General features: G+C 47.1%; 1 protein-coding gene across 2 annotated transcripts in view; it reads left to right on the forward strand.

Annotated features, from left to right (window-relative positions):
• TNRC18 (trinucleotide repeat containing 18) overlaps positions 1-15,580 on the forward strand; it is a 225,605-nt gene that overhangs the window by 62,897 nt on the left and 147,128 nt on the right. For both annotated transcript variants that reach the window (XM_068244834.1, XM_068244835.1), the window contains exon 6: positions 164-363. In XM_068244834.1, coding sequence (XP_068100935.1) covers positions 164-363 — 200 coding nt within the window. The remainder of the gene's footprint in view (positions 1-163; positions 364-15,580) is intronic.

Raw genomic sequence — 15,580 nt, forward strand, 5'->3', positions numbered from 1 at the left:
CACAATAAAACCTGTTTTAGGAGAGAGCTTTTCAGCTTGTATTGTTCATTGGGCAAGACTGTTGTTCACCCAAAGTTGTTATCAGCTCTTTTGACTACACAAAGTGCCATATTGACAGATACTTTAAGACTTCTAATACTGTATTTTCTGCATTCTGTTGCAGAGAAAATAAAGATCTGCCAGACATTTCCCCGATTCATCCAGGAGGATGTGCAGCCATTGGTCTGAGCTCTAATCTGATGGTAACAGGAGGTCCTGCAATTTCAGGGCCTTGGGCATCTGATTCTACCTCACACCTCTCAAGTCATCCTTGGCTTTCTGGGGGAGTTTTGCCTTGTATGTGGCATCCTGACAATCCTTATGGTAAGTTATTACAGAAATGTCTTTACAGACAGGACATGTTTCACTGTGTTCATTTACCTGTATTCATCTATTGATTTATTATCAAACATTTATTAGTGCTAATAGTATACCAGAAGCCCAGGGCCAGCACTTCAATTGAGGCAAAGGGGGCAATTGCCCCAGAGCCCTCAAGCACTTGTGGGCCCTCCAGGTCTCCCTCTGACTTCTCCCCGGGCCCCTGCACCTGCATCCCTGTGATCTTGCCGCCGGGAGACTTGGGCGCAGGATACAGCCGGTATATGGCTTATCCTGCTGCTGCACAAATTCCCAGCGGCGTTAAATACTATTCCCCCTCTAGGTCCACGTGGATAGTGGGGAATGATGTATTTCGGCTTCCAGCTAAAGCTGGAAGCCGAATTACAGTGTTTTAAAAGTATCTTCAGCTCCGTCTTCTGACGGCGCCGAAATTACTCACTGTGTGTCGCTATAGCCGTAATTCCTATTACGGTGTATGGTGGCGCTGGCTGCGCCCAAATCTCCTGTGCTGTTATTACAGTGCTCGCTGCACCGTTGTTGACAGGATTACTCGGGCTTCTGTGTGCCTTGATGCAAACAGGCGTGCTGCCCCAACAGATCTTTAGATCGCAACGGCCACCCAGCATCAGCTAGCAGCAGAGAAGTGCCTTCCATTCTTTCTTGCTCACTTCTTCATCAGGTTTATCGATCCCCACGGCACCGGGTATCCGAACGGTGAAGAAGAAATTAATGGCACAATCAACAGCCTATCATGGAATCTGATTCCCTGAAAGTAAATGCAGGAGCAGCTCTCTGATGTCTGAAATATCTAACAAGAAGTGAGCAAGTCGAGGAAGGAAGGCATTTATGAAGGGAAGCTGTGCTGCTGACAGGTGCAATGCACACTTGTTTCTCTGCTAGCTGATGCTGGGTGGCTTCTGAGATCTGAAGGTCTGTTGGGCAGCACTGACTGCCTAATGGCTACTGCTTCCTGTTTGCCTGACTGACACACAACTCAGGGGACCTGTGGATGGAATTTTTTTTAATTTTCTATTTTGAAGGAGTGTGGTAGGTGGCTCCAGGTTAACATTTGCCCTGGGGCCCCATTAAAACTTAAACTGGCCCTCAGAGGCCTACTGGGAGTAGACTAATGGCCTAAACATACATATTTAAAGGTTATGAAATAGGTAAAACAGCATTCATTAAAATTAATCTGAAGTCATTTTTAAGTACTGCGTTGCCGAGCTTTCAAGAAAATATTTTGGAATAGAATCAGGACCACATACATGGCATCGGTATGAACCAAGTGTAATCAGAAGACTTGAGTATTATAATTAATGATGAGCTATGCTTTTAATTAAGGTTTCCTTTAACCACTTGAGGACCGCAGGCTTTACCCCCCTTAAGGACCAGAGCCTTTTTTTCCATTCAGACCACTGCAGCTTTGATAAAACAATTTTTATTGGTTTTTACACAGACAACAAGAAACAATACAGGTTTCATTCCCCAAGGTGGTCTAGTCCCCCCCCCCCCCCCCCATTGGTGCATCCGAAAAGAGCAGAACATATACTTTGCTGTTGATGCATGTTACACGTCAGAGACACAATTATATCACACTTCAATTTTAAATACTCTCAACCACTTTGACCAAATCTTGTAGAATTTCTTACATGAACCTCTGTTGTCGTACACACTCTTATAAGTAGGCAAATCAGTATTAACATGTATTTTAAATTCTGCACATGTTGGTGGAGAGGAGTTCTTCCACTTTAAAGCTATCGCCCTTCTAGCGTACATTAATAGGAGTCTTGTTAGGTATAATTTGTTCTCTGCAAGAGAGATAGTACCAAAGACGTTTAAGAGCATGGCCATAGGAGTATGGGGGATTCTGATATCTATTATCAAAGTCAACATCTCGTGAATGTCCCTCCACAAGGGCTTAATATGTGGACAGTCCCAGAACATATGGAAGAAGCAGGCATTAGAGGCCCTGCATCTCCAGCACTGGTCGTCCTTCATCCTACCCATCTTCAGCAGCCTATGTGGTGTAAGGTAAGTTCGGTATAGGTATCTGAGGGAGATTAGTCTGTGCTTAGCAGCAATTGGGGTGGAGACGAAATGAGCGAGAGTGTCAACCCATTCCTTATCCGTCAGTTCCGGTATGTCTACCCGCCACCTGAGAAGGAGGTGGTTGGTTAAACTGGCTTCTTTATTCATGAGGGTTACGTATATCTGAGATATAATCCCTGTCAGGCCCGAATGAGCTAGGAGGAGCTCCAAGGGGTGGGATCGGACCGTCAGGGAGTCGCTTGGGAATTGAGAGTTGAATGCATGACGGAGCTGTAGGTATCTGAAATACATGGAGTTGGGCAGGGAAAAGAGGGCTTTGAGGTCATTAAATTGCAGGAGAGTACTATCTGCGGTGATGTCTCTTAGCTTAACAACTCCTCTGTCTGCCCAAAGGCATGGGTCAGGAATAGTGGTAAACTCCTTGAGCCTGGAGTTGTTCCATAGTGGAGTGTGTGGCGACCATTGGCCCCTTGGAGATAGATATGTACCCGCGACATCCCAAACCTTGATTACCGTGATCATAGAGGGTGTGAGGTTTGGCAGGGCCTTAGGACCTCGAAATGGTAGACTAGAGAGGGCCATAGGGGAACCCACAATAGCTGCTTCGAGTACTGTGGCCGGATTATATTGTGATTGGGCAAACCACCAATACACCGAGGTAAGGACAGCTGCCCAGTAGTAGAACTTAAGCTTAGGTAGTGCGATCCCACCCCTATCTACAGGAAGTTGTAGGTTACGTAACGCAATACGCGGTGGGGAGGTTCCCCATATAAATGAACATATAAATGTGTCCATCTCTGAAAAGAAGTGGGCAGGGAGACATACCGGGGTGTTCCTGAATAAATAAAGAAATTTAGGCAAAATGCACATTTTGATTAGATTTGAGCGACCAATGAGAGATATTGGCAGTGTTTTCCAGGCCCTTAGTTTATCTTTGACTATGGCTATAGCTGGAGAGACATTCAACTTGTAGAATTGCGTGACATCAGGGGATACATCAATGCCAAGATAGCGAAATTTATCAACTACCTGCAGTGGGTGTGTAGAGGGGTCAGGGGCAACATAAGGGTCCAGTGGGAGTAAGAGAGATTTGTTCCAATTCATCTTAAGACCAGAATAGGAGCCAAAATCCGCAATTAGAGATAGTGCTGAGGAAAGGGACAGGTGGGGGTCTGCCAAGTATAGGAGGAGGTCGTCGGCATAAAGCGACACCTTCTCTTCCAGGTCTGTAAGATGGAGTCCAGCTACATCTTTAGAGGCCCTCAGTCGCGCCGCCAGGGGCTCCATCGCCAGCGCAAAAAGCGCCGGGGACAGCGGACATCCCTGCCGTGTGCCTCGGCTAAGGGAGAAGAAGGGAGAGAGGCGATTCCCTGTCCGGATTTTGGCTCTAGGGGAGTGGTATAGCGCCTGGATGTACGTTATAAATTTGGGTCCAAAGTTGAACCTCCGCAGGACCTCCCAAAGGTACGTCCACTCGACACTGTCAAATGCCTTTTCGGCATCGAAGGAGGCGATTACTCTAGATCCAGCGTTGACGTGCCGAGTGGACAGATTAGTGAAGAGCCGGCGGAGGTTGATGTCACAGCCTTTCCCAGGTATGAACCCGGATTGGTCCTTATGTACTAGTGTGGTGATAACCTCGTTCAGTCGTTGAGCCAGCACTTTAGCAAGGATTTTGCTGTCAACGTTTAAGAGGGAGATAGGTCTGTATGAAGAGCACATGGAGGGATCTTTCCCTTTTTTAGGGATGACTATTATCAGTGCCTCCGTCATTGAGGGGGAGACTGTGCCTGTTCGGGCTACTTCTCTAAATAATTTTAAAAGCCTAGGGGCCATCTGTTTTTTGCATTTAGTGTAAAGCTCAGAAGGAATTCCGTCCAGGCCAGGGGTTTTGTTGGTTTTGAGTGATGAGATGGCTTGTTGGATCTCTGTGAGAGATACGTCAGCTTCCAGCATTTCCACATCTGGGACAGAGAGCCGTGGCAGTAGGGTGTTTTCTAAATACTGTTTAGTTTCAGAGGGGGATTTAGCAATACTGGATGCATATAGTTGCTGGTAGTAAAGGCAGAATTCGGCATTGATGTCTCCCGGATGTGTAAGCTCCACCCCTGCGTTTGTAGTAATTTTTGCTATTTGAGTGGCTCCCTTTTCCTGACTGGCCAGCTGGGCTAGCATCCTGCCAGTCTTGTCTCCATGCGTGAACACTCTTACATTTTTTGTTTGTATTCCGATTTTAGTATAATCAGATTGTTTTGCAGAGAGAGACAGGAGGGATGCCTGCCAATGGTCATATGTTTCCTTGGTTTTATGGGCTATATAGGTATTTTCAGCCTCCTCTGCTGCCTTTTCTAGTGCTTCCAAAATAACATGCGACTGTCTCTTTTCCTCAGCAATGCTAGACATGTAGGCTCCCCTGATCACTGCCTTGTAAGCATCCCAAGCTGTTAATGGTGGTACCGGGTCATGTGAGAGTTGCCAGTATTCCCTCATACGATCTACGACAGAATACTGTACTCTAGGAACTGAGAGCCAGTGTGGAGAGAGCCTCCAGACCAGGTCAGCATGGGAGGCCCCAAAGTCCAGCTTTAGTTTCAATGGACAATGGTCTGAGATGCCTCTTGGAAGCATCTCTACGTTATGGACCAAGGTTTGTCCTGCAGAGGTGGCATAGACTAAGTCTATTCGGGATAGGGTGCAATAGGAGGAGGAGTGGCAGGTAAACCCTTGCACATCTGGATGCTTCCAGCGCCACACGTCGGTAAGGGAGTGGGCGAGTGACCAGTCAAAAAGCGCAGGTGTTTCTGAGTTGCGAGGCGTGAGTCTGTCCACGCCTGGGGATGGGACCATATTAAAGTCACCCAAATAAAATTTATAGGGGGTAGGATATTGATAGGTTAGTTGTGTGATCTCATGTAGGAGATCTGTCGATGCTGGGGGCGGCCAGAAGCATCCAGATGTAAATGGTGTAGTTGGAATGGCAGGTTTTTCCTGACCAGGATGCTAACTCCTCTGGAGTAGGAGGAGTACGTGGAGTGATAGCAGCTAGCAATCCATGGTTTTTTGAGAGCTAGAAGCTTGCTGCCCACCAAGTGCGTTTCCACAAGGATAATAACATGGGGTTCGTGTTTCTTTAGGAAGTTAAAGACCAGGGACCTTTTAAATGAGGAATTGAGGCCTCTAACGTTCCAAAGAATACAGTTTACATACTCTCTTTTATTAGCCATAGTCAATTGGAGAGGTATACCTAGACAGCGTCTCAATAGAATACTCATCGGAGGGGTAGGTGGACCAGACCCTGGAGAATAACCTGGGGAAGGGAACAGCATCCCCAGTAACCTGTGGCTCCCCCCCCCATATCAAGTGCAATCCCACCCACAACAACCCATCCCACCATCCCCCCCCCCACCCCCCTCCCAGGTTATCTTAAACCCACCCTGCAGCTTCCCCCTAACACCGAAGTTGCTTAGACCCTTAACCCCTAACAATTGCGAACCTGTACCCAAACCTGGAACTGAGTGTGTGCTCCGTACTGTGGCTTAATAAATGCAGAATGTATGATAGATAGGAAGGGAGGATAGGGATGGGAAAGAGGGTAGAAGGGAAATTGGGAAATAAGGAATGAGGGAAGGGATAGGAGCAGAGTTGCACATTAGTGTGTATACAGTCATTGTTTACGTCTCTCCTCTCCCCACATTCTGCATATACATATAGCCATCATATACGGTAGTAAAAAAGAGCAAGAACAATAAAGTGCTATTTGGCTGCTCCGGCTAACAGGCTGGTGCTCCACGTTGTATATATTCAGTTTCGCCTCGGACCGAGGTGGAGAAAGAAGAGTTATTAAAGTAGGATCAAACAGTCTGTCTCTAATCCTGTAAAAGGAAGATCTGAAGGTGACGGTTAGTGACCTGCTGTCTATAGCATGGCCCGGTAGATATTCCAGCGAGACGTGTCCGCGTAGGGCCTAGTAGTGAAAGTGCGCGGCCAGACCATAGGCCTCTAGCCGTTATTTATCAGTGGTGGAGCACCAGCGATTATGCAGTACATGTGGGAGCCATCATTATTTAAAGTGAAAGAAAAATAAAAAGAGAAAACATAGTCAAGAACGATCTCACCATCAGCGGAGAGTGTCCAGCCAGTCGGATGCCTCCGAAGCCGTGCTAAAGAACTCAACCTTGTCGTTATGTTGGACGCGCAGTCTCGCTGGGAAAAGCATGGCGTACTTGAGGCCTTTGTTACGGAGACGAGATCTCACACTGTCGAAGAGCTTGCGCTTTCGTTGCGTCTCAGCCGCCAGGTCTGGAAAAACCATCAGGGCTGCATTTTGGTACCGCAGATCCTCACACTGGCGGGCTTCCTTCAGGACCAGATCACGATCTAGATAGTTGAGGAGTTTGAAGATGAAGGGGCAGGGGTAGGCGCCCGGAGCTTTCCCGCGGGTGGTGATCCGATGTGCTCTCTCCACCACAAAGCAGTTAGAGAACGGGGCCCCGGGGAACAGTTGCTTGAGGAGGGTGATGGTAAAGGATGGCGGATCTTCTCCCTCCGGTAGGCCGAGGATGCGGATGTTGTTCCGCCTGTTTCTATTTTCCGCGTCCTCCATCTTCGCTTCCAGTGCTGAGATGCGCTTGGAGTGGTCTTTCGAAGTGCTGTTTAGAGTGGCGACGGAGTCTTCTGTAGTGCTCACTCGTTGCTCTACTTCCCCTATTCTGGCTCTAATGGCGCCAACGTCTTGCCGGAGAATGGTGACTTGTGATTGCACATTATCAATCTTGAGAGCAAGGGCGTCTCTCGTAGTAACGATCAGATCTTTGCAAGACGTGATGGCTGCAAGTAAGGCTGCTGCGTCAGGCTGGTCTCCGTCCTCAGACGCCATTGTCTGTACGGCTTTGGCCTTCGTTTTAATAGAGGATATGGCGGGCCGGCCTACTTCCGGTTTGTATGGCGTGTCCTTATTTCTTGCTCTATTGCTTCTTTTTGCTGACGTGGATGTCATCACCTGATGGCTAGGTGTTCCCGTTACCGCAGGGCTGAGAGTGAGCGATTGTAGGATAAAAGGTGTAGCAGGATTTTGCCCGGTAAGGCTAGCCACAGACGGAGCTCCTCTTCAGCACGTCTTCTCAGTCCATGCGTCCGGCCACGCCCCCCAGACCACTGCAGCTTTAACGGTTTATTGCTCGCTCATACAACCTACCACCTAAATGAATTTTGGCTCCTTTTCTTGTCACTAATAAAGCCTTCTTTTGGTGCTATTTGATTGCTGCTGCGATTTTTACTTTTTATTATATTCATCAAAAAAGACATGAATTTTGTCAAATGATTTTTTTTTACTTTCTGTGCTGACATTTTTCAAATAAAGTAAAATTTCTGTATACATGCAGCACGAAAAATGTGGACAAACATGTTTTTGATTAAAAAAAAAAAAACTCATTCAGCCTATATTTATTGGTTTGGGTAAAAGTTATAGCGTTTACAAACTATGGTGCAAAAAGTGAATTTTCCCATTTGGAAGCATCTCTGACTTTTCTGACCACCTGACATGTTTCATGAGGGGCTAGAATTCCAGGATAGTATAAATACCCCCCAAATGACCCCATTTTGGAAAGAAGACATCCCAAAGTTTTCACTGAGAGGCATGGTGAGTTCATAGAAGATTTAATTTTTAGTCACAAGTTAGCGGAAAATGACACTTTGTGACAAAAAAAAATAAAAAAAAAAGTTTCCATTTCTTCTAACTTGCGACAAAAAAAAATGAAATCTGCCACGGACTCACTATGCTCCTCTCTGAATACCTTGAAGGGTCTACTTTCCAAAATGGGGTCATTTGTGGGGTGTGTTTACTGTCCTGGCATTTTGCGGGGTGCCTAATTGTAAGCACCCCTGTAAAGCCTAAAGGTGCTCATTGGACTTTGGACCCCTTAGCGCAGTTAGGCTGCAAAAAAGTGCCACACATGTGGTATTGCTGTACTCAGGAGAAGTAGTATAATGTGTTTTAGGGTGTATTTTTACACATTCCGATGCTGGGTGGGAGAAATATCTCTGTAAATGACAATTTTTTTATTTTTTTTTACACACAATTGTCTGGTACGCCACTGCTTTCTACAGATTCAAATTCGGACCCGGATGATTCGTCGCTCTCACCCGACTGGTCCATGTACCTGTATACCTCCTCATTGGAAATTCCCCTTCTTGCCATTGTGGACTGCTAAATTTATGGGGTTTTCCTCCGAGACTACACAGAAAAAAAGAGCACCTACCTAGCAAAAGGGAGTATTTGAGAGGTAGAAAGCTGTGGTCACTGAGTTTTAAAAAAAATCAAAACTGATCTTTACAGCGCCACAGCTAGTGTACAGTGTTTTTTGCAGTGATCAGAAAAAAAACTGTCACTACAGTGGGGCGGCTGGACGCAGGTGCGGGCGAACAATCAGGCCTGATCGGGTAAACACTGTGTTTTTAGTGGAGCCTACACTAAGGTGACCCTAATGTACTGCTATAGATCTGTCTGCGATCAGGAATGATCACTAGATACTATATAGTACCAATGCTGATTAGCGACAGTGATGGCGATAATCGGCGACTAATCGGTGAATGCGGTGCAGTGGGCTGGGCACTAACTGACCCTAACAAAGGGGCCTAGCTAACTGGCCTAACTGCTAACACTAGTGATACTAAAAAAGTGTCAGTTTTCACTGATCACTGTTTTTAGATCACTAGGATAGTAACAGAGGGATGATCTGGGGTGGTGGGGTTTGGGGGTGGTGGGGGTTTGGGGGTGGTGGCGAGTGGGGTCTCAGAGGCAATCAAACAATCACGGGACAATCAAAGCCGATCACGGGACAATCAAATACAATTACAGCACAATCGAATCCAATCACAGCACAATCAAATATGATGCACTCGGAAGGTAATGTGGGGTGGTGGTGGGGGGGGGGGGGGGGGGAGTTGGTGGGAAGTGGGGTCTCAGAGGCAATCAAAGAATCACGGGACAATCACATACAATCACAGCACAATCAAATCCAATCACAGAACAAGCAAATCTGATGCACTCGGTTGGAGGTGGTGGGGTTGGGTGTGGCGGGAAGTGGGGTCTCAGAGGCAATCAAACAATCACGGGACAGTCGAAGCAGATCACGGGACAATTAAATACAATTGTAGCACAATCGAATACAATTGCAGCACAATCGAATACAATCACAGCACAGTCAAATACAATGCACTCGGATGGTGATTAGGGGGGGTTCTGAGGGCGATTTGAGGGGGTGGAGGGTTGATCAGGAGCCCGCACGGGGCAGACTGAGTCCTGATCTGATGAGAGGCAGTCACAGGGGGTTACTGATCGAAGATCAGTTAGTGATTGCTGGGGAGGACAGATGTAAACAATGCGCAGAGGATGTAATCAGGAGGGGGGTCTGAGGGCAATCGAGGGTCTGGGAAGGTGATCGGTTGCCCCCGCGGGGCAGTTAGGGTCTGCTCTGATGGGTGGGGGTGCTGAGGGGTTTTGGACAGGTGATAGACAGGTGATCAGAGGGGGATCAGGGGGCAAGCTAGCTTTATAAAGATGTATACAATATACAGGCGGGTAGTCTGGGATGGGGTCTGGGGGGGATCTAAAGGTAGGGGGGGGATCAGGGGTGATTAGGAGGCAGTTAGGGACCTAATCAAAGGGATAGCGTCGATAGTGACAGGTGGGGGGGGGGTTAGAGGGGTGCAAGGGTGCTGGCAGGGGTCTTCTGGGGTGATCGGGGGGGGGGTCTGAAGGCTGGGGTGGGAGATCATGGGGGCTATGTGCAAAAAAAATAAGTGTGGTGTATACTCACTATGGCTTCCTCCTCGCTGGTGGTCTCTGGAACAATGAGACCACGAGGCGAGGAGGAAGCATGTATAAGGCACTTTGTTTACCTAACAAAGTGCCTTATACACATTGATAGGCGAATTTTTATATTTCTCCGCTTGCCGGCGCTGCTAATTGGCCGGCAAGCTGGAGGCTAAATGCCCGGCCATCGATCCTCGGCAGAGGATTGCGTCACAGATGACGCGATCGCTCCGCCCATGCCCGTACAAGAACCGCCGCCTCTGTGCATGCGGCGGTCCTTGCGGCATCCACTTTCCAACCGCCCCAGTGCAGTGGGCGGTCGTTAAGTGGTTGAAATATGTGATAAATTATCAAAAAACTATTTAAGCTCAAACGTAACAGTGTTTTGAGTTAATCTTTTATATTTATTTATTGTATTTATTTATTGTGTTTCAAAACCATCTCAAGTCCATTAACCCTCCTGGCGGTCTATTAACCACTTCACCACTGAGGGGTTTTACCCCTTGAACACCAGAGCAATTTTCACCTTTCAGCGCTCCTTCCATTCATTCGTCTATAACTTTATTATTACTTATCACAAAGAAATGAACTATGTCTTGTTTTTTTCGCCACTAATTAGGCTTTCTTTAGGTGGGACATTATGCCAAGAATTATTTTATTCTAAATGTGTTTTAATGGGAAAATAGGAAAAAATGTGGAAAAAAATTATTTTTTTTCAGTTTACGGCCTTTATAGTTTTTAAATAATGCTTGCTACTGTAATTAAAACCCATGAAATGTATTTGCCAATTTGTCCTGGTTATAAAACGTTTAAATTATGTCCCTATCACAATGTTTGGCGCCAATATTTTATTTGGAAATAAAGGTGCATTTTTTTCAGTTTTGCATCCATCCCTAATTACAAGCCCGCAGTTTATAAAGTAACAGTGTTATACCCTCTTGACATAAATATTTAAAAAGTTCAGTCCCTAAGGTAACTATTTGTTTTTTTTTGTTTTGTTTTTTTTATTGTATTTTTTTTTTCAAATTACAAAAAAATAATAATTGGGGAGTGTGGAAGTTAATGAGTTAATTTATTGTGTAAAACTAATGTATTTGTATATGTAAAATGCTTTAGGGTGTAGTTTTACTATTTTTACAGTGAGTTTGTTTACATGCGACCTGTAAGCGTCCGGAAGGACGCTTACAGGAAGGAGTACGAGGCTGGGCAAATCACAATGATCGTGCTGTTTCTCAAAGAAGCAGCAGATCATTGCGGGGGCTTAGATCAACGAACGGGAATGGATTTTCCCATTCATTGATCTCCGGGCGAACTAACGGCGACACGCACGAGCGGCGGGAGCGCGGACAGCGGCGGTAGCGCGGAAGGTACAGATTTCTCCATCCCTTGGTTTTTTAGGGGGGGAAAAAAGGGACGGAGAAATTCGTACCGGGGGGGGGGGGGGGGGGGTGTAAAGTGGTTAAAAACCGCCAGGGGGCAGCAGAGCATTTTTTTTAAAATGGTTTTTTAAAATCATGTAGCGAGCCCAGGGCAGCGGCATCCCCCCACCCTCTTCGATCAGGAAGTCCCGTTCAAAGAACGGGATTTCTTGGAGGGCTTCCCCCGTAGCCATGGCGACGGGCGGCATGACGTCACCGACGTCGAGACGTCACTGGGAGTCCCGATCTACCCCTCAGCGCTGCCTGGCACTGATTGGCCATGCAGCGCACGGGAAGGGGGGGGGGGGAATTAATCGGCGGGTAGCGGCGGCGATCAGAATGCACACGAAGCTAGCAAAGTGCTAGCTGCGTGTTGCAAAAAAAATAAATCATGCAAATCAGCCCAGCAGGGCTTGAGAAATCCTCCTGCGCGGCATAGCCCGTGCTCAGCGCGGGCTTACCGCCAGGGAGTTATCCTTCCCCCTGTCTTGGTCACAACTGCAGGAGAAATTTAATTTACCAGACTCGGAAGCTTTCAGATACCTCCAGGTTGGCCACTTTTTGCAATCACAGCGTTTTAGACGTTCTGTCTTTAGCTTCTTCTGGTTTACAAAAAATGGCTCTGACCCACCCACTCCCCAGTGGCCTTATCTCCTCTCTATATCATGAACTCTGGTACTCTGAGCACGATACATTTTCTACAGCCATGTTGAAATGGCAAGATAGACTGAATGCTGCTTGTGATGCAAGGCAATGGGAGGCTATCTTTCTGGGCATGTCTACCTCGTCTAGGAATACAATTACTAAGGAACACAAGTATAAGCTTCTTTTCGATTGGTATAGGACACCTGCCCAACTGTTCAAGTGGGGATTGCTCTCATCTGACTTATGTTTCCGTGGCTGTGCATCCACAGCTGATCAAACTCACTGCTGGTGGTCATGCTCTTTGGTAGCGGATTTTTGGGATATGTGTTATTCACTTGCATCTGCAGTATTAGGTAGGCAAATCCAACCAGATCCATGGTTGGCTCTGTTCCATAGGCCACATCCTCAACTCTCCAAACCCCAGAACAAGCTCCTGGGACAAATTTGTAATGCTGCAGAAGCTTTACTTGCTAAGACTTGAAAATCCCTCCCCCCTTCCAGAAGCTAACTTATAAACCGGATACAAAGTATATATATGTGTTAGTAAAAATCACTGCAACAATTCGAGACTACACCCCAGTTTGACTTGAAATGGGATCCTTGGACAGTATGGTCGGCTTTAAATATTTCCCAGTAACACTAACTCTCTTCCATACCTGTTTACATTTAAAGTTATTATATTGGTATATGATATTCTGTCTTATCACTGTTGTTGTTTGTTCTCTGGATAATATCCTCCAAGCATGACTTGCTGTTGCATATTCGATGTTATGTGTTTAATATTTGTTTCTTTATTCTTTTTGAATAATAAAAAGATAATTGAAAAAAAGAGTATGTTATCCTTATTTTTAGAAATCTGCCACCTGTAGAGGGGTTAATCGTTCAACCATCTCTAACAAATGCCACTAGATATTTGTCATCTAACATTTTAATGTTAACCTGAAGACACTTGAGGCATCAAATAAGTTCCATTTCTTAACCACCTGGGCATTACGGACGAGCTCAGCTCGTCCAGTAACGCAGCTGTGGATTCTCAGGCCCTAGTGAGCCGATTTGCATAATTTTTTTTTTTTTATACACGCAGCTAGCACTTTGCTAGCTGCGTGTCTTACCCGATCGCTGCCGCTTGCCGCGGATCCGCTGCTACCCGCCGCGAAAGAGGGCCCCCTTGCGCAGCCTGGCCAATCACCGCCAGGCTACGCTATGGGGTGGATCGGGACTCCCTGTGACGTCAATGACGTCATTCCATTCGTCGCCATGGCGACGGGGAAGCCCTGCAGGAAATCCCGTTCAGAACGGGAGTTCCTGATAGGTATTCCCACCGGCGGCGATCGGAAGGGTGGGAGGGAGAGAGCAGGGAGGGGGGAATCATGTAGCTAGCGATAGGCTAGCTACATGAAAGAAAAAATTTAGATTTAAAAAAACCATCCCACGGCCGTGCGCTGCACGGAATCAAAACGCCAGGGAGGTTAATACTTCTTTCAAAGAGCCTAGGCCAGTGATCTGCAAACGTAGTTCCTTAACAGCTGGAGAGCCATAAGTTCCACAATCCATTTGCCTTTATGAATCATGACTGTGGCTGTCAGACTCCTGCTTTGCGCTGTGGTACTTGTAGTTCCTTAACAGCTGGAAAGCCAAGTAGGCAGATCACTGGCCTAGGCTGTTGTGTTGTGCCATCATTTCCTCATGCAGGCGTTGCAAGCATGCCAACTGTTTGTAATTCTCTGGTCAATGTAGTAGTTGATCTATCACAGTGGTGGCGAACCTATGGCACGCTGCTGCCTGCCACAACTGGTATATTAAAGATTTTTGTTTTCTTTTTCTAAACAAAATCATTTCCTCTTACTTCTCCCTTCTGGAAACCTCAAATCTTGTACAGTGCAGAGAGGCAGGCAGCTAAACTCTTAGTTCTGGCCGACAGGGAACAGAAGCAGAGATGCTCTGGACTGGCTTTTTGAACTACGCAGTCCAGCCTGCCCCGCCCCCTACACTCAAACTGCTGTGGAGAGGACTCCATTATCTCCCTGCAGGATCTTTGACTTCCTGGTTCAGGGAAAGTTTGCCCCCAGGAAGAGGACCTGTCTTTTCCACTTTGCTAGCTGCGTGTTTGGTCTGATCGGCGCTACCTGCCGCGATACAGGCCCCCCCGCATACCCCTTGCGCAGCCTGGCCAATCACCGCCAGGCTGCGCTATGGGGTGGATCGGGACTCCCTGTGACGTCACGACGAAGATGACGTCACTCCGTTCATCGCCATGGCGTCAGGGGAAGCCCTCAAGGAAATCCCGTTCAGAAAGGGATTTCCTTATGGGCAAGCGGCGCCGGCGGCGATCGTAAGCTACGGGAGGACGCCGCAGGGAGGGGGGAAACATGTAGCTAGCGCTAGGCTAGCTACATGCTAAAAAAAAAAAAAATTACTGCATGCTTCTCTCTCATTTTTTGTTTTTATCGCTCTCTCTTCTTACCACTCTTTTCCTCTCACTACCCTCCCCTCTCTCATTATCCCCCCTGTCTTTCATAACCCAGCTCTCTCACACACCCCTCCCCCTCCTGCCCTTCCTATACCCACCCAGCAACAGCATGTACCTACCCTCTCTGCCATTCAAATGTTCACCCAGCAGCATGTACCCACCCTCGCTACCCTACCTCTTGCCCGCAGCAACCACCTACCCTACATATGCCTGCTCAACCATATCTACCTACCGTTACTACAGCCGACCCAGGTGCTGCTACCTAACTGCAGTCCCTTCCACCCAAATCCTAACTACGTACCTTTTCATACAGCCCGCCCAGCAACAGCTACCTATTTTACCTACTGCGTTACTGCTGCAGCTACCTACCTACAGTTACCTTACCTGCTTACACTCCCTCCTGTCCTGCAGCATATATTTAATCCCTCTACCTACCCTCCCTCATTACTTACACTGTTTCTCCCCAGCTGCAACTACTTAACATCCCACCTATCCTCCCGCCCAGCTGCAACTACCGTATCTACCTCCTTACACTCCCTCCTGATATACAGCAGCTACCTAATCTCTCTACCTACCCTCACTTTGAGCCACAGCTACCTAACCTCCCTCCCTACCTACCCACACTGATTGGGGGGCAGTAACTATGGTATTAAAATTGCCATTTATTCATTTTTTTTCTATCTCACCTTGTGCTCAGCTGAATTACCCCCCCAGGACAAGAAGGCGGCATTTGGAAATGCACTGCAGCTAGCAGCAGGGCGTCATTCCTGCGTAATGCAAAGACTGGTAGGTGGGTCTGCTGTACTG

Source organism: Hyperolius riggenbachi, chromosome 7, assembly GCF_040937935.1.
Source record: "Hyperolius riggenbachi isolate aHypRig1 chromosome 7, aHypRig1.pri, whole genome shotgun sequence".
Taxonomy (NCBI): domain Eukaryota; kingdom Metazoa; phylum Chordata; class Amphibia; order Anura; family Hyperoliidae; genus Hyperolius; species Hyperolius riggenbachi.